The following is a 23271-nucleotide window of genomic DNA, read 5'->3' as shown; positions in this document are numbered from 1 at the left end:
AAACCTTGTATGGCATTTTTTTTTCGAAAATGACATTTTGGTGGCTTTACTTTGAAAACCTTGTATCTCACAATTTACAACTGTTAGAAAAAATCCGAATACACCAGACTATTTTCTACAGCCGAAAAAAGAAACCACGTATATCAATTGCTCTCTTGATTTAGTGTGAATACCACGTATATTTATAACCAAGAATTTGGTACTTAATTTGGAGTGTTTGTTTAAGAAATTAGACTTGCAGAAATTTTTTTTGTGAACAGCAAAAGGTAGTCCGGAATATAGAAACATTTTATGAACCTTAAATCAAAAAATTTGTACTGTATCAACCTAGTATTTGGAGGTGTGCAATAAGCTATGAAAAATGAAAACCTCATAAATAATCATAAGCACAACCTCATTTTAGATGAAAAACACGTATATCAAGATATACGAGGTTATCATAGTTACTTGGGAAAAGGCTCTATATACTGCAAGGATATTTACATGTTTTTCATAGTTAATATTTGTATTTTCAATTTAATAGCAACATTTAACACTTTCAGCTCTGGGCCAAGATCAGATATTTGTCTCAATGTGCTCAAATTAAAATACGCAACAGTAGTTTTTGTTTTTAGATTATATTATGCAGAAAATCAGTTTTTTGCCTCTCCTGTAAAATTGTAATTTAATGAGATACGAGGTTTTCACACTAAGCCATCGATATATTTTGTTTTTGAACAGTTTATGTTAAGGCCAAACTCTATTCCCACTGTGTCAATGGCATTTAAAAGGTGTTGTAATCCATTCATATCATCACTTAAAATAACTGTATCGTCTGTATATCTGATTGTATTTATCAGAATTCCATTAACTTTCACACCCCATTCCAAATTATGCAGCGCTTCCTTAAATATTATATCTGAATATAATTGGAAAACAGTGGGAACAGTATACAACCCTGTCTGACACCTCTTTGTATTTTGCATATTCCTGTTGATTTTCCATTTATGGAAGCTGTCGCTGTTCGACGCCAGTATAATTTTTCTATGATTCCTACATCTTGGCTATCAACTCATTTATCCTTTAATATTTTAATTAATTTGTGATGTTTACTCGATCAAAGGCCTTCTCATAGTCAATAAATACAGCAAAGACGTCTTTGTGTCTTCAATTTTGTGTCTTTGTGTCAAATTGTGTTTCATCCTGGTCTTCTTCACATTTATCTCTGATTCTACTGTGGATGATAATGTGGATGTGGATGATCTTTTAACCATTCTTTTTAAATCTTTCAATTGGGTGAGTTAGTTCTTCTTCTTCTACTACTTTTATTTTGTTCTGGTAGATATTTTCGATCGTTTTATATAGTGTTATAATTTCATTAAGTACATTTGTTATCACTTTGGTTGTTAATGTTAGTGTTGTGTTAATAAATTAATATCTCTTTAGTTCTCTGGATCCATTTCGTCTCCCTTTTTAAAGAATGGCATTAAAGTACTTGATCTCCATTCTTGCGAGTTTCTGTGTTGTTTTATAGTTTTTTTGATTAGTTTTAATAGTTATTTGGACATATCTGGTCCTCCATACTTTAGCAGTTCGTTCGGTATTCTGTTCTTTTCTGGTGATTTTATATTTTTAATTTTCCTTAGTGCAATTTATTGCTCCGTCTCGATACAAAATAAAACTGAAAATACAAAATTCTTCACTTACCATTTATATAAAACTCAAAACAAACCACAGCTTTATAGAACGCATAGGTAAGGGTAATAAATAACAAAAATCAGATATTTGAAGTTTTGTATTGAATGATTCCTAACCTAGACGATGTTACGAACAGAGCTACTTACAAAGACATTATTAACATCTAAAATATTAATTTCTAAATTTATTTATATATGTATAATCATTTATTCTATAAATTCGGTACAACCGGGATGGCATTCAGAATACCAATACCCGAAATGTACAATTTCCAGAACAATCTACGCATCAGGCATAAAAGAGAAATGTCAAGTAGAGAATGAAATGTAGAAGGGAATGGAAGTATAGCAAGATGTGGTTCTTTTTATGTTACGTAATAACAATTTGATTACAGATGTATTAGTTATTTTTATAAATTCCAGTGATTTTGTTAAATTTTAGGTTAAGTTGGGTGATTATATTTACTTTTAGTTCTTTCTATATTCATCAATTATTTTGTTTTGTTTTTGGTTCTATTTTAACCTTTTTCTCTAAAGCAAATGTGAAGTTTTTGCTAGCTACAATAATGAATTTGTATATTTTATCTTTTCGCTTTCAAATGCTTCTATATACCTGTTTTTACTCTCATATTCTCAATTTCTTAATGTTTTTAATGCTTCTGTAATGATGGTATGGGGTTTTAGATTATTTATCAAATTCTGGCTAATAAAAAGTTAAAAATATATCACAAAAATGCTAGATATCATATATATGTATCAATCTAATATATATCAATAATAAATAATATTCTTGTGGAATAGGTATCTACTTATCATTTTTCTTACACCGACATTATATATTTGAATAGTTATCAAAATGATCATCTATTTCTTTTTTTGCTTGTCAGTATTAAAAACCACATATTGTTACTAAAACTTAAAAAATTATGCCTGATGCGCAGATTATCCGTGTCTAAAAAAACTCTGGGCGAGTAGTAGGTTCTTCCAACACGAAGATCATCACCATCGATGAGAAACAGCTAAATGGGCTTAGTTGGTCGTTCAAACATAAAACAAGAAGAACTAGGAAGCATAAATACGAATCATAAGTCGATAAAATTCAAGAGAAGACCATATAGCCTCTCTGAAGAGTCCTAAGATGTGACTGCATATTGTAGAGTCCCATTCGTCTGCTTTATTCATCGTCTGATTGCTTTGTAAATTGTAGAAAGCATTGAGATTGCAACCAGGAAGTTGGTTCCACGGTAGAGGTCTTTAAATTTTCGGGTCTCGGATTTCTCATTGTGATAAAATTTAAGATAAAACGTTGTTACAAGATGACGGATAAACCCAAATAAATAGAATTGAAATGAGTTAGACAATTTTAAGAATGAGTTGAATACACAAAAAGAGATAGCAGAAAAAAGAAGAACAAAATAACAAAAGACAGTAGCATAGCAACAGCTTTGCAATAAAGAATGCAGATTTTACAGGTTATGTGAGGTTATGATGGATTGGGCAACAGAAAAATCTGGCAAAATAGCACAATTTACCCAAACGACTAAATGTTAGGACAATTTTATTATTAATGACAGACTTTAATGTATCGTTCATCTCGTTCTTTAATCCAATAAGCAAGGATGTGAACGTTTTGAATGAATTAATGAATTTTCGTTTGAACGAACTTTTAGTTGTTAGGGAATTTAATATTAAAGCCAACGATAGAAAAACTGCTAAGAAGATATTCTTTAAGATGCGTGTACGTCATTTGAAAATGATTGATAGCAATTTCTTATGATACTTTGCACTGTATTGTAAGTTTGTAGGGATGGTTATATTTCTATTTTTGCGTCGAATAGTCCCTTTTTACAGACTGTTGTGGTATTCTGCTATAAAAACTGTACTATCATTCATTTCCAAAGCGAGTATAGCTGAAGAACGAACGGTAAAACTGGTATGGGTAGAAGTCCCAACTGGAAGAAGACTATGGGCGTGGAGACCTAGCTATTGGCGTGGAGAACTAGATTGCTCAAGACAAAGAAGAATTGAGGCATGTTTCGAGTCGGCTAAAACCCACGAAGGGTTGTAACGCCACGGGGTAAGTAAGTATAGTTGAATAGTTGACACCTACGGACACTCACCTCGCTGAACACTTCGTATTGGTCAGAACCATCTTAAAAATTATATTACATTGCACTTATCCAAAACTTAAGGGTAGTTTCGTACAACTAAGCAGTCAAAAGTTGTTGTTAACTGTCGTTGAATCTGTGTATTATGTCCCAAATTGGAATATGGCACAAGTAATCTCTTTGATATGGGACATAATTTACAAATTATACAAAAGGCAGTTGATGATTTGTTCGGTGAGTGAGACACAAACTACCACTCTTATTCTATAATGACAAGAGTTATCAATAGTGAATAATGGACCCGTTCCTATAGTCCAATAAATTTGTAAACAAAAATATAGTTTCAAGATTTAAGTATTGTTGTTAAGTAAGTTTAGAAAAAACTTCACAATGAGGTAAGACGAGGAACATTTGACAAAAGTAGTGATACAATGGGAATAACGAGCCCAAAAAGTAAGTGGAAGAGTAGTATCAACAAGAGCTAGTAAAGAATGCCACAAAGCAAAACTTTTATGAACATATGATATAGGCCTATCTGTACACAAAAAAGATGGCTCTTCTTGTGTTTAGTATTTTAAAATGCTTGTCACAGTTTTTCATGATGTAATTATGAATGGCGAAGGGAGCTAGGTTAGGGCCCACCTGAAAGAGGAAAAATTTGAAAATAAACCAATGATTCAGATAGGCCCTTGGATATTAAAAGCATGTTCGAGACAGAAAAAATTCAGAAAGCTATCCAAGAAACGAACAGGTTAAATATTGATATCCTCGGAATAAGAGAGATGGGATAGACTGATTCAGGAAAAATGAAATAAGCAAAAACAGCACTGGAATTGAATAGGACTCACAATAAGCGCAGCTCTAGAAAAAAATAATTACGAATCTAATCTACCACTTGGATCTTATTCTACTTCTATAACCACAAGGAAATCCCATCAATATCAATATTATAGAAGTCTTTGCTCCAATAATAACTCTACCTTTAAAGTGATGAACAAATTCACATACTTAGGCTCCTTAATCACAAAGAGGAACATCATGAGGGAAGAAATCAAGCGAAGGATAATCCTGGCAAACAAATGCTATTTTAGACTGAGTAGACATACGAGAAGCACAAACTTAAGCCAAAAAACAAAAAAAAAACATATAGAAAACCCTTATACAACCAGTGTCGACATATGGATCGGAGACATGGACCATCTCCAAGGCAGACGAAAACCTTCTGCTTATATTTGAACGAAGGATCCTGAGAGGAATATTCGGTGGCATCTGTGAAAATGGTGTTTGGAGGTGGAGGTACAACTAAGAGATATACCACAGATATAAACATATATTTGGTGATAAAGACGTAGTATCTACGAGGAAAAAGTTTTCCTGTAGTTGGCTGTATACCATATGTTACAAAAACGATAAAATCCTTTATAAAAGGTATATTTGTTAAAATCCCTAAAAAGGGCTACATCACAGAACTAGTTTTCGATCGGATGACCGATCATCATCAGTGCTTACCTAAAATGTGTATAACCTGATGAGATAAGGCAAAGCTTTTAAAATTTTGACTACGGTTTTAAAAAGTTATAGATTATACTCATGTGGATCTAAAATTCTAACCACCAAAATACAAAAAATATGTGGGTAAAAACCTTTTACAATTGATCACAAATGGTACCTAGAGCATAATACATTGGATATTTTAGACATCCATGTTTAAGTTCACATTATTCATCTAAGTTCCTATGACGGATCAATTGTAAAGGGTTTTTACCTGCATATTTTTTGTATTTTGGTGGTTAGCATGTTAAATTCACGTGAGTATAACCTATAACTTTTTAAAACCGTAGTCAAAATTTTAAAAACTTTGCATTATCTTATCAGGTTATACACATTTTAGGTAAGCACTGATGATGATCGGTCATCCGATCGAAAACTAGTTCTGTGATGTAGCCCTTTTTAGGGATTTTAACAAATATACCTTTGATAAAGGATTTTATCGTTTTTGTTTACGTAGTATCTCTTATAAAAATAGGAAGACTAAGATGGGCAGGACATCTAGCAAGATCACAACAGAACAACCCTCCTAGAAGAATCCTTATGTCACAACCTGTGGGAAGTAGAAATAGGGGTAGGCCAAAACTCAGATGGAAGGATGGTGTAGGTGAGGATGGGAGAAAAATAGGCGCAGCAAACTGGCAACAGTTGGCAATGGATAGAACTGACTGACGCGTAATGGACTTGGGAATATCCAAGCTCTTTCATAGGGCTGTAGCACTATTGGTGACGATGATGCTCCAACAACCAATAAACCCGATACTGAGAAAGAATATGTATGTAGTTCTATAGAGCTCTACAATTCTAAAGGCAGCGCATGAAAAAACATGAAATAACGATAATAATGGGAGATTCCAGAGTGGAAAAAGGCAAAGCTGGAAACATCATTTGCGACAATCGACTGGGTCTATGGAATGAAAGAGGCGACAGACTACTCTGACCGATTCAGTTCCGTGAAGAACAGAATATGATTGTTATTGTTTAAACTAGAGCTCACAGATTATACACGTGGAAACCACCACAAGATAATAAAGAGAAATGCATCGGAAATAAGATAGAGCACATAATATTGATTAATCAAAGATAACGAAATAGTATAATAAGTACAAAAACCTTCCCAGGGGCAAATGTTTCCACCGACCACACCTTGCTTGTAGCCAAATTTAATAATAAACTAAAAAGAATAAGAAAAAGAAAGAACCAAAACAACACATGAAGTTACTGAAGAAAGAAGAAACCAAGTAAAATATGAAACAACTAAAATTAGTCTAAAATATCTTATCTTGGAGATATATTCAGAAAAGAAAGACATAACTTCCTTCAACTAATAATGGAAATAAAATACAAGGAAACCGTCGTTCTGGCCGACGACAGATAACCTGAATGCGTCATATCAAGGATTGATAGGACTAGATGACCATACCTTAATAGAAAGAGCAGAAAAACTATAGGTAGGTGTGTATATGATAGCATTTTTTAGAGGCTATAACTTCGTTTTTCAATACCATTTATACCAGCGGACAGCTACCTAATGGTACTAAAGAGAAAAGACTACTGAGATTATAAAAGGAATCAAGAAGAGAAAGGTGGAGTACTTCGGACATGTAATAACAGTTTTCAAATATAAACTTACGTGCATAGAAATCGGTCCACTTAAAAATTTGATCATTTTTGATGTCTTATATTTCCTAAACCTGTTGGCCGATTTAAGTAATTTTTTGAACATGTTATAGCCTGATTCTTTAAAAATACCACTGAAATAATATTGTTGCCATACAGGTAAATTTTCATTGTATACCGGGTGTACCAATCAAACTGTGTTTTTTTTTCTCAAAGTTCGCATCACCCTGTGGAATATTCTAGCATTTATAAAATACTGAAATTTAAACCCAACTATAGCCTCAGGTTTTCTAACATTATGTTTTTTGATTCATTCGTTTAAGTTGGGTAATAAAAAAGTTAGGTACTTTAACAACTAGACATGTTCTTTAAGGGGTAATTCTGCATGAAAAAATAATGACAGTTGGCTTATAAACGTATGTCCGCAAATGTTTCGTTTCCGAGATACGGGATGTTGAATTTTTTCTTACAAACTGACGATTTATTTATTGGCTTAAAACCAGTTGAGATATGCAAATGAAATTTGGTAGGTTTTAAGAGATAGTTATTGTGGATTTTTTGATATAAAATTAAGAATTTTATATTCACCATTAGCGTGCATACGGGTAATAGATTGGTCATATCACACTTATGCGCGCTAATAGTGAATATTAAATTCTTAATTGTATGTTAAAAAATGTGCAATAACTGCGTCTTAAAACCCAGCAAATTTCATTGGCATATCTCAACCGGTTTTAAAGCAATAAAATAAATCGTCAGTTTGTAAGAAAAAATTTAACATCCCGTATCTCGCAAACGAAGTATTTGTGGACATACGTTTATAAAGCCAACTGTCTATATTTTTTCATGCAGAATTACCCCTTAAAGTTTGTCGCACTTATTTAGAAACACCGTGTATTTATTGATGACGAACATGTGTAGTTGTTAAAGTACCTAACTTTTTTATTATAAAACATAAACGGATGATTCAAAAAAAAGAATGTTAAGAAAGCCTGAGGCTATAGTTAGGTTTTAATTTCAGTATTTTATAGATGCTAAAATATTACACAAAGTGATGCGAACTTTGAGAAAAAAATACAGCTTGATTGGTACACCCGGTATGCAATGAAAATTTACCTGTTGAGCAACAATATTATTACAGTGGTATTGTCAAAGACAATTATTGTATTATTACAGTGGTATTGTATACGCCTTTAAAATGCTAAAGTGGGAAAATAGAGGAATAAAGATAGATGGAGAAATGCTCAATCATCTGCGTTTTGCCGACGATATAGTACTTATTACCGAAGATCTGGGTGAAGCACAACAAATGCTACTAGAATTAGAAAACGTGTCTTCAACAATAGGTCTAAAAATGAACATCAGTAAGACCAAATTTATGACAAATTTAGTTCCCAGCGAACACCTAACCATCCAAAATCAAGTGGTAGAATTGACAGAAAAGTACATATATCTCGGTCATGAAGTCAGAATAGGCAAGGACAATCAGACCTGCGAATTTCAACGACGAATAACACTTGCTTGGGCGGCGTATGGATCACTAAGAGACATCTTTAAGAGCAACATCCCGACAGCTATGAAACGGAAGACATTTGACCAATGCGTTCTTCCTATTATGACATACGGAGCAGAAACTCTCACGCTCACAAAAACAACAGCACTAAAAATGCGAGTGGCACAAAGGCGCATGGAAAGATCGATTCTCGGCGTGACAAAAAAAGACAAAATAAGGAACCAAGACTTAAGGAAAAGAACAGGTATCACTGATGTCGTTGAACGTATAGCCAAGCTGAAATGGAATTGGGCAGGTCACATAGCGCGACTGAAAGACTCACGATGGACCAGAAAACTAATTGACTGGCGCCCAAGAGAAGACAAACGCAGCAGAGGACGACCACCAACACGCTGGATGGACGACATTAAACGAATATCCAAGAAATGGCAACAAGAAGCACAGAACCGTGAAGAGTGGCGAAGAATGGGAGAGACCTATGTCCAGCAGTGGACAGAAGAGGTTGTATGATGATGATGATTGTCAAAGAATCAGGCTATAACATGTTCAAAAAATCACTTAAATCGGCCAAGAGGTTTAGAAAATATGAGACATCAAAAATTACCAAATTTTTAAGTGGGCCGATTTCTATGCACGTAAGTTACAAAATATATTTAGGTTACAAAATATTATACAAGGGAAAATAGCAGGCAAATGCAGTCCAAGAAGAAGAAAGTCTTCATGGTTCAAGAACTTGCAAGATCGATATAGTATTGATACAATCATGCCATTTAGGGTGACAGTGAATAAAATTTAGATAGCTATGTTGGTAACCAGCGCTCCGAAAGGACACGGTGCATGAAGAAGAATATCGTCATACAAAGCGTTTTGGAAAACTTGAGACGTTTTCCAATCAAAAATTGCTGCAATTTAACGCAGTTAAATAAAATATACATTGTAGAACTTTCTGATGAATAGATCTCACAATATATTGAATGTTATATGTCACTGTCTACATCACAGTGATATATTTCTCAAGGTGTGAGATCTAATCTAGTCATCGAAGTTACTCTACTATCGAATGGTAGTTTGTTCTATAAAAAAACTCAATAAATGCAAAAACCTGAGGGAAGCCAAACATAGTGTTCATTTTAAATAGTATAAAATATCACATCTCTTTTCATATTAAAAAAATAACACAAAACTGAACACGCAAAGCGTTTCCTATAAAGAAAAAACAGTTTTTTCTAGCCGTGTGTTAGTAGTCGTCGAAAAATTTATTTACATCAGAAGAATCAATTTCTAAGTTATTGCAATGGTCAGAAATATTTGCACAATCTTAAAGCTTCGAAATAAGTTTGATCGAAAAATATATTTGTATTGGAAGTGATTCGTTTCCATTAGGTCATTTATCAGACTTATATACCCATCACAAAAAAATCACATTCAAGTAGATTGCATAATTATTACACTTCTCAAGGAAATTAACGCACCACCTAAAAATGGGTTATTTTTGATATCTCGAATTTCCTAAACTTGTCCGATTTAAGTGATTTTTTTTTAAGTTATACTTCTTTGGGCGTGATTGAGAGTAAAATTTCATAATTATGCGCGCATGCGCACACAGACAGTATGGTATAAACGTTATACGGGATCTGATTGGGTGTTAAAATCATCTGTCAATAATTGTTCAATATGGAGATTTTGGATAAACAAATTAATGTTGTGTATATTAGTTTTTATTGTTGTGATGGCAGAGAAAAATGCAAGTTTATAATATTGTAGTGACTTTTTAAATAATTTTAAAAACGGGAGGTACGTAATAATTGTAAATGTTTCAGTATCCTAATAAAAAATTTCATAGGTAGGACCTAACTATTTGGAAAATTTAAAAAGAACCTACTAAAATAGCATGTAATGCTTCGATTTACATAATTTGATTACCATCAAAATTTCTATCAATATTCACCTAATATATTGTTTTCTTACTCTATGTTTTGTTGTATTCTAATATTTCTTTCAATTCTAAATAATTTCAATTCAAAATCAAAATAATTTGGTTAAATTCAGAACCGTCAAAAGTTTAATACGTTTAGTTAGTTGATCTTCGCACATGATGGCACATCGTCTCCGTGGGTAAAAGTTTAAGGTGAATGAATTTCAATACTAACTGCGCTGATAAGCGGGTTCGAATCCCAATGGAAACTTTTATTTTTTTTTATTTGTTTATACATTTTATGATTGTAAGTTTATTATATAATTTTTTTTTTTCAGAAAATACGTATTTAGTTAAAAAAATTTCCTACATTGTTTAGAAATCACTTGTGGCATTTTTCAATGTGTTTGTTTGTGTGTGTTTTATTCTTTTATTTTAATTTTTGGCACTGTTTTAATAAAAATTTTTGAGAAGTAGTAAGTATTAAAATTAGTTTAATATTTAAATAAAATATAAATAAACTGTTTAAAGTATATTAATTTCGTTGAAATCATATAATAGAAGTATAACTTCTTACGTGCGTACAAAGTACACACACATTCTTTTTTAATATGTTGTGGCCTTATTTTTTAAGAGTATCGCTGTAATAATTTTGTTGCTAGACAGGTAAATTGTCATTGTATACCGGGTGTACCAGTAAAACTGTGTTTTTTTCTCAAAGTTTGCAACAGCATCTGGAATATTCTAGCATTTAAAAAATACTGAAATTAAAAAACTGTAGCGTCAGGTTTTCTTAACCTTTTTTGTTTGATGCGTTCTCTTATGTTGTATAATAAAAAAGTTAGGTACTTTAATAACTAGCCATGTTTTTCATCCATATATCCTCATTTTCTGCTTAGTTTAATAAACAAAACTAAGGCTATGAGAAATTAATAATGTCATAAATGTCAAGTTATTAACATAAAAAAAGTTTCTGGTTTGATGTGCAAATTAGTAGATTTATTACTTAAAGTTAAAATTAAGTCCGTAACTTTTTTTTGTTGTCTGGTGACAGCATTTTTTTGACCCGCGATAAGTGTGTTCAATCAGAGCAAAGTACTTAACTACCATGCTATCAGCTCCTTATATTGGTAACAATTTTTTGCTAATGCACGATAATGCAAGAACTGTAACGAAATATTTACAACAGGTAAATCTTCGGACTCTAAATTGACAACCGCATAGGCCAGATCTTAATCCGATCGAAAATTTGTGGGACATAAATGGCAGAAGACTATGCTAGCGCTTGCCACCTCCTAGAACCTTACAAGAGGTATAAACAGTAGGCTCTCGAGATTTCGAATGATATTGATCAAGACCAAGTAGCAAACCTAATTTTTAATATAAAAGTACTTATCTCTTTTCTTATCGAACATAAGTGAATGAATCAAAAATAAAATGTTAAGAAAGCCTTATTAAGTTTATTTTACAAATACTACAATATTTCATAGAGTGATTATATTCTTAACTTTGAGAAAAAACACAGTATCATTGTTACACCCGGTATACAATGACATTTACCTGTCTAGCAACATTACTACAGCGATACTCTTAAAAAATAAGGCTATAACATATTAAAAAAATCACTAAAATCGAACTTAGGAAATTCGAGAATTAAAAAATGTCCTAATTTTAAGATGGTGCTTTAATTTCTTGGAGTGTATATTATTATGAGCGGCAGCTGATGAAAAATCTGTGAATACAGTCAGCTAATTTTGCTTTGTCGTTTTTTTAAACAATCATAAAGAGTGAAAAAATCGTGTTTGTCTATAATACGTCTCTATACATTTTAGAAAAAAATGGTTCAGTGGTTGTAAATTATAAAAAGTTAATTAATTTTGAGTCTCCAAATTAAAATACATAAGCAATTGACCGAGATAATTGCAGAAGACCCTTATTAAATTGAATAACATAAACTATTTGGTTGATCTATTTGAAATTTAACACACTTTAATATTAAATCATTAACTGCCACAATTTTGGGTAGTTATTATTCCATGTCGTTATGCAAAAAACAAAGATATTAACATTTTATAAATTACTGCAACAATAACGATTTTCTACAATTATCTCAGTCAACTGTGTATGTAGTTTAATTTATAAACTCTTATAATTAAAGAACTTTTTATGATCTATAAGTTTTATTTGAACCATTTTTCTCTAACAGGTATTGGGACCGTGCAAGTTCGGAAAAGCGACACCTGGTTTCATAGCTCAGCAACTTTTTTCGCACTTTTAATTATATTGGCCAATTATATTAGTCCTGGTTGCTGGACACTTGTCAAGGCCGTAGCACAAAAAAATTATAAGAAGAAAAAGTAAGACTGAGGTTATGTTATTAAAAGGTAAACAATTGTATGTAGTAAATAAAATAAATTATTAAAATGCAGTACTGCAAGCAAAATACAATTAATGAAATATATTCATATTCAATTATATCATATTACTATTGTGGAGCAACATAATTTTTCTTCTTCAATGACAGTAGGGTCAGTAGATATGAAATATACATCAATTTGACAATTTCAATTGACAATATGAATTGTTTAAGAAAGTTGCAAGATTTCTCCGCTATTCGAGCACGATCGTTTCTCGCATTCCCTCCAAGTACTTGCAGAAACGTTTTGATGAATGATTTTTTCACTTTTTGTGATTGTTAAAAAAAAACAAAGCAAAATCAGCCGTACTTCTGCACAGATTTTTTATCAGCTACCCCTCGTATTTAAAACCATCAAATATCTATATAAGATTTTTTACATGAAATCAATGATTTTTTCACAGATATACTAATTTTATCACCTGATACAATGAAATTTTAGAACATTGTAAATGTATTTATTGTTCAAAAATTGTATTAAAAAGTTGAACTATGTATTTATTGTGACTATAAATTTCTCCAATTCCGATTTTCTCTATAGTTTAGTAGTTTTATATCTATCAAAGGATCTATCTATCTGCAGAATAAGGATAATATAAAACAATTTGATAGTAAAAATGGTTTTAGCAGTGCTAATTTATCTGTTAATCATAAAAATATTAAATAAAGAATAGATACTCACAAAGGAATAAATAAATTCGAAATAGGGCTTTTCATTCATAGTCATTTGTTTCGAGCTTCCGTCATAAGTCACATAATATTAATATATCTACGTCATACGTTGTTGGTAATACCATTGATACAAACCAAAGACGTATGACGTAGATATATTAATATTATGTGACACATGACAGAAGCTCGAAATAAATGACAATCGATGAAAAGCCATATTCGACCAATAGGGCTTTTCATTCACAGTCATTTGTTTCGAGCTTCTGTCATGTGTCACATAATATTAATATATCTACGTCATACGTCATTGGTATTTTACATGATACAAAGCAAATACGTATGTCGTAGTTATATTAATATTATGTGACAAATGACAGAAGCTCGAAACAAATGACAATCGATGAAAAGCCCTATTTACACTAACATCACTGGATCACAACCACAACTGAAGATTCAAATTACTGAAAAACTGTTGTAAAAAACAAATAATTGTTTTTATTCTGTGATTCAGTCTCGACTGTTTAAAATTTGTACATGTATTAGGCAACTCACAATACACTCCATATAATGCACCGCTGTATGTATTATTTTGTTAGACAATCCACGTTACACTGATATAAGAAAATTGAAAATTCGTTTGAACTACTTGAACGATTAATATTGGATGGAAATTTAGTAAACAAAAGAAAAATAAAGTTAGAAATAGTATCAAAATTGGTGATGATATTATATTTGTGAATAATCTCCAACAAATTCAACAGCAAAGACCTATTAGATAAAGAGCTTTTGGGCATAAAAAAGTGTGAAGTAAAGATGTACCATATCTCATTGCAAATACCAGAAATAAATTTTGTTTTATTGAACCAGAGCTCCACTGTAGGGTACCAAACACTCCACTCGTTGCTCGGAAGATCAAGCTCTTCAGTAAAAAATTGTAGAAACTTGGTAAGACTATTATCATTTTGCTTGCTCTTGAGATTACAATATATTATAAAATTCTTAAATACACTTTTTCTGTCGGGTATAATACATAATAGACCTTCATGGTCAACTAGAGGAAGCGTCAGTCAATAATATCAGTCCAATTGTCTAACTGTATTACAACAGTAGCCTATTTAGGGTTTTCCTTTTTAGATGTGCTATCTTCAGCTGTTTAATATGTGTATGGGACGGCTGGACATAGAAAAATTTTGCCGATCGTAGGAAAAACGGTATCTTTTGAAGATTGCCGCCAGGTATGACAAGTGTGCAAGTGAGTTAAAAACCACGCCCCCTTCCAAGATGGCTGCCACGCTCCTATTGGCCCATTTACTTCACGTGGCAATCCAACGTGACAGCTGTCAACATGACGACTGTTAGCTGTCAACACGTGGAAAATCCAACATGGCGGCTGTCAGCTGTCAAATATTTTCTCTTTTTCGAGCTAATTATTGCCATTTCTTTACTTGGGGGTGCTATTTTTGCAGATATTACCTTTGTTCGTTAATCTAATATGCAAATATCATCCAATGGGATGTTTTAACAGTCAATAATTAACATAATGTGTATCAAGAAATGTACTGAGTAAAAACTAAACTATTAGATTTGATACTTTGATGGAAAAACAGTCACAAACTACAGATCGTCGTGATAAATGACCTAAGCACAAAATAGCAAATAATCGATTAAAAAAAAATTAAAAATTAAACTTAAAGATGTTTGTATGGCTCGCCACATTTAACAAATAAAATTTAAAAAGTCAAAAAAAGTAATTTTACAATAAGTTTTTCTGTTATAACATTTGTTTTTATGTACAGAGTAATTACAAAGTTGTTGTAGCAATATACATTCTAAATTCTAAGATTTTCAAAATTCTGGTAAGAGAAAATAAAAGTTTTTTCAGGAAATATTGTCACTAAACATTTGAAAGGATACTCTTAGAGTTAGGAGAATAAAGCAGACGCGCAAATGGAAACTGCATATTTATCATCTATAAAAAATAGACTTTTTGATAAAAAATTGATCTTTTGATTTTTTAAAAATCCGTTCCATCCATTCCATTTTTCCATTGTTATAAAAATCGATATTTCGATTCTTGTAAAAATCGATATTTCAATTCTTATAAAAATCGATCTCTCGATTTTTATAAAAATCGATTTTTTTTTTGTTTTTATTATGACAAAAAACCTTATTACTGTAGAATTCCATTTAAATAATTTATGTAACTTCTAATTTTAAGAATATCCCTTCAAGAAGTATATTCCAAACAAAATCTAAAACAATCGTCTAATATATCGATTTGAGCAAAATTTATTTGCAAAAGGCTAACAACTGTAAACTATGTGGCACTAAATTTGTTTGTTCATGCCGGGCAGATTCAAATAACCTAAAAATTACAAATAAAAAAAAACAAGAATTGAATTGCACAATTTGAATCACCCGGTATGAATGGTGTTTTCGAATGATGCAGTACATATTTGTATTTGTATATGGAAAAATTTGTTCGTTTACTAAATACATAAAATAGTAAAATGTGGGCATTATTAGTAATGTAATGACATAAAGGTCAAATAACTTCAGTAGGTTAGCCCTCTAATCATAGGTTTTACGTATATTTTTAGTAGATGGCAACACCGGAAGAAACATTGTAAAGTAGTAAATTTAAACTAGAATTTTTGGAAATTTCTATTGTATTTTCATATTCCTGTTGTTTCATCGCACCGTGGCTTTTTCAAGATGATCAGATGCAACTTAACATCAGAAAAATCCACAGTGCAGTAACACATGTCATGTTCAAGCCAAAAAGAACAAATTTTTAAAGTATTGTAGCAGAAAGTCATAATTGAAATGGAAGTACCCAGAAAACTGGAAGAACTAGCCCATATTTGTGTGCAGAATCCATCTGCAAGCATCAAAATTGGCAGCAGTACATCAGATGAGTTTCAAATCGAAACTTGTCTAAGACAAAATGATCTACTTTTCCCTTTGTTATTCAACTTCACTTTAGAACATGCAGTTAGGAAATCACAACGAGAAATAACAAATGGCTTCGCTGTCAAAGAAGCGAAGGTACTACTGTTAGCTTTTGCTGACAATGTCGACCACAATTGTACAATCCACCAGAAATGCAAAAGAAGTTGTACTCTTTTTGAAAGAGGGGGACCAGGGAAATTAAGTCAACGACGATAAGACCAAGTACATGGTACTTACCAAAAATCGAAGACTAAGAATTAGAAAAAACATTTCGACAAATAAATACAATTTCGAGGTTGTCAAAGAATTCAAACATTTGGAAGCAGTCACAACAGTCGAAAACAATCATGTCCACGATTCTTTTTAATGCTTACTATGATCAAAGGATGCAATTAAGGACTACATTAGTTGAAGAGGTTTGAAAAGACCTAACATAAATATCCTTTCTTTATCAACCACTCTACATTCCTTAGCTAATTCAGAAGAGTCAGATGCACTTCATCTCTGGTACCCCTAGAGTTCCCAAATGCTCGTACAAGTCCTTATCAGGTTTTGCACATTTTTTTCCAAGGCTCTGGGCGTAAGGAATAATGCTTTGTCTGCTACTACAACTAGTGTTCTTATTTTATTGAAATGTAAGAAGCTCTGATCATTCTTTCTTGCTTCTTTTTGACTAGAGGCATTTCACCTCTAATACCTCTAGAGTCCCTAAATGCTCTACAGGTCCTGTTGAGGCTCTGTACATCTTTTCCAAGACTCTGGGCCTGAGCAGTTGTTTTTCTGCTACTACAACCAATGTTTTCAAGTTATTGAAATGTAAGAAGCTCGAACCACCCGTTCTTGCTTTCTTTTGACTATAAGCAGTTCAGCTCTCGTACTCCTAGAGTCTCCAAATGCTCTACGGGTCCTTTTCAGGCTCTGCACATATTTTTCAAGAGTCTAGGCGTAAGCAGTTCATTTTTTTGCTTCTACAAGCAGCGTTTTTATGTTATTGAAATGTAAAAAGCTCGAACCATCTTTCCTGCTTCCTTTTGACTATTTCTTCAATCTACCTAACTCTACTTTTTCGCAAATAGGTGTTTTCTGTCTATTTATTGGTGGTCCAGATCTTCCACCATTAATACCCTTGGGGAGGCGTCTGTAGTTAAGGATTCTGCCATGACAAAATTTAAAATTTCTTCTTACTTACTGGCAACGACGGCAAGTGAAGTACTTCTCGATGGGTGTGATGTGGACCTTACACGTTACACCTACCTATCCACAAGATCTTTTTCCCTACTTACTATTCGAAACTCCTACAAACAGTTGTAAGTAGAAAGAAGACACTTGAACTAGAGAGACTAAGTCAAGATATAGGGCGTTTTATTGTGTACAGTATTTGCAGCACCGGCAAAAATAAGACCTATAGACATGGATTCTGCTGAAGAAAGACGAAGATGACTTAACATATTTCAGAAACAAAGAGGAACATTTCTGGGCTTGTTAGAGAGTAGCATGTCATTTACTTTCGACGAGCCAATCAAACACACCAATGTTGTTAATGTTAATGTTAAATCTCACAGAATCTGTTAGCTAATCACTTGCACTTAATGGACACTAAGGAAAACATGAAAAATACATATAGCACCTAATATAAGATCACTTAATATAAGATCACTGGATATGAAAAAATACCTCCAACGTCCAAGAAAGAGTTGGTTAGAGCTGGAAAGAGCTGGTAGAGGAAACTAAGCAAGCCCGTCTTTTAAAATAGAAAAGAATGAAGTACTTGCAATTATTATTCAGCAGTTAAAAACCATACAGGGCTATAAGGTTAGATGAAGCAGGTAGGAATGGTAAGAATTCTACAGATTGGTGGAGCAAATGTATTCGTTATTTTTTAATTTCTTAACCCAATTTTTCAAGATCCTATAAAAATCAATTATTATAGGAACATCATGAATAAAATTAATAATAAAAATTGTTCAATAACGTTTCCTGTAGACAAAAAGGCCTCACAGTTTTTACTCAAATTATCTCAAATATTATACAATAGGTACAAAAAACTCAATTTGGTAAGAGTTTAAAACCAGCCCACATTTTACAACAAAATCATTACTTGTTTAATATAATTAATAGGAGATCAAAACTTAATTTTTTGCACTACATCACCCAAATACATAAAAATAATGAGAAAATAACGAAACTTTGGTTGCCTTAAAAAACATTCCTTTTGCAAACACGACAAATTTATTTTATATGCAATAATTTCCATATAGATGTTGCAAAAAAGAATCGGCACAACCCATCAAGAGTCAAATGATGTTTGTCCTTCGGAATTTCAAGCCAACCAAAGAATTTATCCCCCATTACAGCAGTCCATATAAATAACTAAAAATATAAAAAAATCAGAAATTTGTAATATAAATTCTATATAATATATATAGAGGTGATTTTGGCAAATGACATTTATGATACATAGTAAAAAAAATTGCAGCACTTGAGTTCCAGTTGAGATCATACGTGCTGCACGAAAATTACACAAAAATACCCACCATCTTTTTTTTTGTAACGCCACAGTTTGTAAGATCACAGGTGGTTTTTTATAAATATATATCCGTCTGCCTAGCGGTACAACTTTGCCGAACAATATTTTGATAAGGTTTGTATAGTATGTCAATATTTTGTACATCGGTCAAACTGGCAGAATCCTTGACAAACGTATAGCAGCACACAAAAGAGCTTTCAATAATACACAAAGAGTGAATTTTAATGAATAGTTTTAAATTCTTCATATTCAAAATAAAGGCCTTAAGCTATCTTCATTCGAATCTATGGACATTAATAAATTAAAAAATACAGATATAATTGAATGGATGAAATCCAAAGTGATGTAAGCTTTTTGCTGTATTACTTACTTACACTACTTTTCCTGATTTTCCTGATGAAAAGAGGTCTATTTATCAAGGTTCTAAAGCAAGACTTACATCATTTCACAAATATGACTTACAACATTTTGATTTATATTCACTGTTATTCAATTTATATTCAGATAGAATATTTAAGGAAGCGCTGCATAATTTGGAATTGGGTGTGAAAGTTAATGGAATTCTGATAAATACAATGAGATATGCAGACGATACAGTTATTTTAAGTGATGATATGAATGGATTACAACAACTTTTAAATGCCATTGACACAGTGGGAAGAGAGTTTGGCCTAAACATAAACTGTCCAAAAACAAAATACATGGTATTTAGCCGTTTGGCCCATCAAGATTCACGGTTATATGTTGATGGTCATATAATCCAAAGAGTACCCAGTTTTAAATATCTTGGTTGCATTTTACTGGACAACTAGATCCAGATAAAGAGATAAAAAGTAGAATCGAGATAGCCCGCACGACATTTTTAAAAATGAGGTCATTCTTCTGTAATGATAACCAGCAACTTCAACTTCGAAAGCGCATGATTAAATGTTACATTTGGTCAGTCCTCTTGTATGGTGTCGAAGCATAGACATTAAAAATATCCACCACTAACCGTTTGGAGGCCTTTGAAATGTGGCTGCACAGACGTATACTGAAAATAGCATGGACGGCTATGCTGACAAATGTGGCAGTCCTTAAGAGAGCAAATGCTGCCCGCGAGCTGCCTGATAACATCAAATATAGAAAGATGGCCTATTTTTGACACGTATTAAGGGGAGACCGGTATAATATTCTTCAACTTATTATGATGGGTAAAATCGAAGGACGCAGAGGAATTGGTAGAAAGCAGGCCTCTTGGTTGAAGAATATCCGGGAGTGGGGACAGGATTAAAGAAAGCAGAACACCTATTTAGAATAGCTCGAGACAGGGACAGTTTGTCCATGTTAATCGCCAACGTCAAGGGGACTTGATAGGGCACGTTAAGAAGAAGATCTATATTGTGCAATTCTCAGCTGAACTTACAACTAAGAATCAAGTTCCTAAAAGGTTATGTGTATCCTGTATTATTACATAGATGTGAAACCAGGATCATGTAGGTAAATATGACGAACAAATTAGAAGCCTTTGAGATATGCCCATATCGTAGAATGCACAAAGTATCATGGGCTCAAAGCAATTCAAACATAGTAGTCTCAAACAGAATAGGTCAAGGCGAAGGTGACTTGATGAAGATGATAAAAAAGAGAAAACTTGAATATCTGGGGCATATCATGAAAGGTAGCAAATACTGCATGCTGCACTTCATCTGGAAACTTCAGGGAAAAGAAGAATTTGTCGGAAAATATCCATGGCTGCGAAACCTTCGTCAATGGACTAGTTTATTAGAATATGAAGTGTTTGCATGCTGCGCAAGATCGAGAAAAATATCGGCAAATTGTCATGGAAGCTACCCAGGCCTAAAATTTGGGCACGGTCTTAAAAAAGAAGAAGTTTCTACGCAGACTGACAAAATATCAGCATAGGGATTACGAACACTCGATACGAATCGTATCCGCCATGTTTTCCCATAAGGCGCTACGGTAAAACATGGCAGATACGATTCGTATGTAGTGTTCGTAATCCCACCTCAGACTTTTTACTACACTTGACCAGCAGCCACGTCACGTTAGACTACCTGTCAACTGTCAATCTAAAAGTGACCGTACATTGAAAAAATGCTATAACTGATTTGAGGCAACATTGTGATCATCAATTAGAATCAGACAATGATGTAAGTACAAAGAACACCTAAATTTTGGAGCATGAAGAATATTTTCGAAGTGCTGTTGGTAGTGTAGAATGGGTAAAGAAAAATTTATATTAGATTGTCAAGTATTTGGGACTATTCAACAAAAATAATCCAAAGCAAGCCTAGCGTTCAACGCCAGGCTTGCTGAACAATTTGGTGTTATCCAATGTTAATGACCAAGGGTTGCCTAAAGTATAGACACAAATATTGACACACATCAGTTCAAGTTGGTGCTAATAATGGTTCAAAGTATTATTAGGCAAAGTGACATGGCTAGGATTCGGGACCTTCTGCTTTAAGTATTGGCTACGTGACGCTGATGATCGAGCGCGTCTCTTTGTTACCGTTGGCATCGTTATTATCGTTCCTAACGCACTGACCCGTCAATTGGTTGACACTCAAAGGATTGTTTATGTCATGAGGATTCGTCCCTACAGGATTTCGCGTAGGCTGGTGTTGGTGTGAGACGGGAGGCATGGGCACCTTGACATCCATGAGCTCGTGGGGCGTCAAAGGGCTCTGGAGCATGTACGGGCTAGCCACACTCACGGAGGGGCTGGCCACGCTGGTCGACGGACTGGGCAGCACCATGCCGCCCGGGCTGGTTAGGCTGCTGAGAGCTGACAGGCCACCCGGGCTCGACATCGATTGGTTGAGGCTCTCGTTGTCGTCGTCGGGTGGCGTGTGAGCGTCGCCCATGCTGCCGCAGCTGCCTAGATTGTCATCTGATTGGTTGCCATCGTTTCCATCTCCTGCTTCCATATATCGTATACACTTTTTCTTTCGCCTGAAAAAGTCAACTTCGATTAGAATCTAGACGAGAGGTTTTTGGAAAAATGTACATGCTGGGATGAAAAAAACGTCAGTCATGCAGGACTGTTAAAAAATAAAAGTTGATTTCTGTAATTCATGCTTCATGGTTTTTACAAATTAATATAATGTGACACCAAAACTTTAGATGAACGTGATCTTCATAATAACATTTTAATTTATATTAAAGAGGACTAAATACATAGACTCCACCTTAGCTGCAATAAAAGCAAAGCTTCTAAGGGTTGGAAACGTATTTCATTGAGTGGGCACCCACTCATTTCTCAAAGTAGGCAACTAACGCTATTCTAATTTTATTGGAGCGGAACAGGATAGCATTTGCTTGAAACTAGATCCTCTGGTTCTTTAGCCAGAAGATTCTTCTTTCAAGATCTTGCATTTTTGGACAGTTTCAAAAACTGCAGCATAGCCTTATGTAGTTTTCCTTCAGCTTCTTCTCCTTCTGGAACCCTCTTTTTCAATCTCCTATATGGTAAACTTGGACACTTGGTAAACAAACTCTTGGACTTTTGTTATTAGTGACTGAAAGTCTAGGTCAGGATCATTATTTGATATTTCTTAGCCACGATACACGCTATCTGTACCGTTGTACTGCATCAGTGCCAAATTCTAAATAGAATTAATTGGGACAAATGAAAAAACGTATAAACGTATAAAGTATTTCCTCCTTTAGCAAATATGACATCTCCAACACGTCTTAGCATGACTCCACTAGTTTAAAGCACAAATTCTTGACTTCATTCTCGTGGAACCATAATTATTGTACAGGGTGTTTGGTAAAGAATGGGCCATAGCTTAACCTTAGATTGCTGAGATTAAAATAGGTCGATTTAAGCTAACTTACCTTAGTACAAAAGTTAATAGGTTTGTTCTAGCATCAGTTTCAAACGGTTTGAAACCATCAGCGAATAGTCGACCAGCGCGAGTAGAGGGGATAGTACTGATGACTGTATTATGTTCTCTCACTGACCAACTGTTTGCTGACGGTTTCTGACTAGTTTGACTGTTTGCTAGAACAAACCTAATAATAACCGAAATACAGGGTGTCCAAGTTAAAGTTTTATTTTATTTATTTTTGAATATTTAATGACACGCATGGGACAACAACACGAAATGTGGTAAGTGATGCTGGTACTCTACACCCTACTAAATTATGTTAAACAAACATTTCTGACTACTACCAGAGGCGTACAACGGAGGAACGTGAATGATGAACCATTCCCAAATTCTACGCCACTGGCGGAATTGCAATTTTAGTGCAATTTTTTGATTCCCCAATACTTTCTATGTAAATAACATACGCTTCAGTCGTAACGATAAAG

General features: G+C 33.4%; 1 protein-coding gene across 3 annotated transcripts in view; it reads right to left on the bottom strand.

Moving 5' to 3' along the window:
- Positions 1-1759: 1759 nt before the first annotated feature.
- LOC114346985 (protein pangolin, isoforms A/H/I/S-like) overlaps positions 1760-23271 on the bottom strand; it is a 218491-nt gene continuing 196979 nt past the window's right edge. For 2 of the 3 annotated variants that reach the window (XM_050661183.1, XM_028297732.2), the window contains exon 7: positions 1760-21905. In XM_050661183.1, coding sequence (XP_050517140.1) covers positions 21425-21905 — 481 coding nt within the window. In that variant the 3' untranslated portion in view covers positions 1760-21424. The remainder of the gene's footprint in view (positions 21906-23271) is intronic. The other variant, XM_050661184.1, reaches the window with a different exon arrangement.

This window comes from Diabrotica virgifera, chromosome 9 (genome assembly GCF_917563875.1).
Source record: "Diabrotica virgifera virgifera chromosome 9, PGI_DIABVI_V3a".
NCBI lineage: Eukaryota > Metazoa > Arthropoda > Insecta > Coleoptera > Chrysomelidae > Diabrotica > Diabrotica virgifera.
The sequence above is the reverse complement of the archived record's forward strand: the minus strand, read 5'-3'. Positions and strand labels throughout refer to the sequence as shown.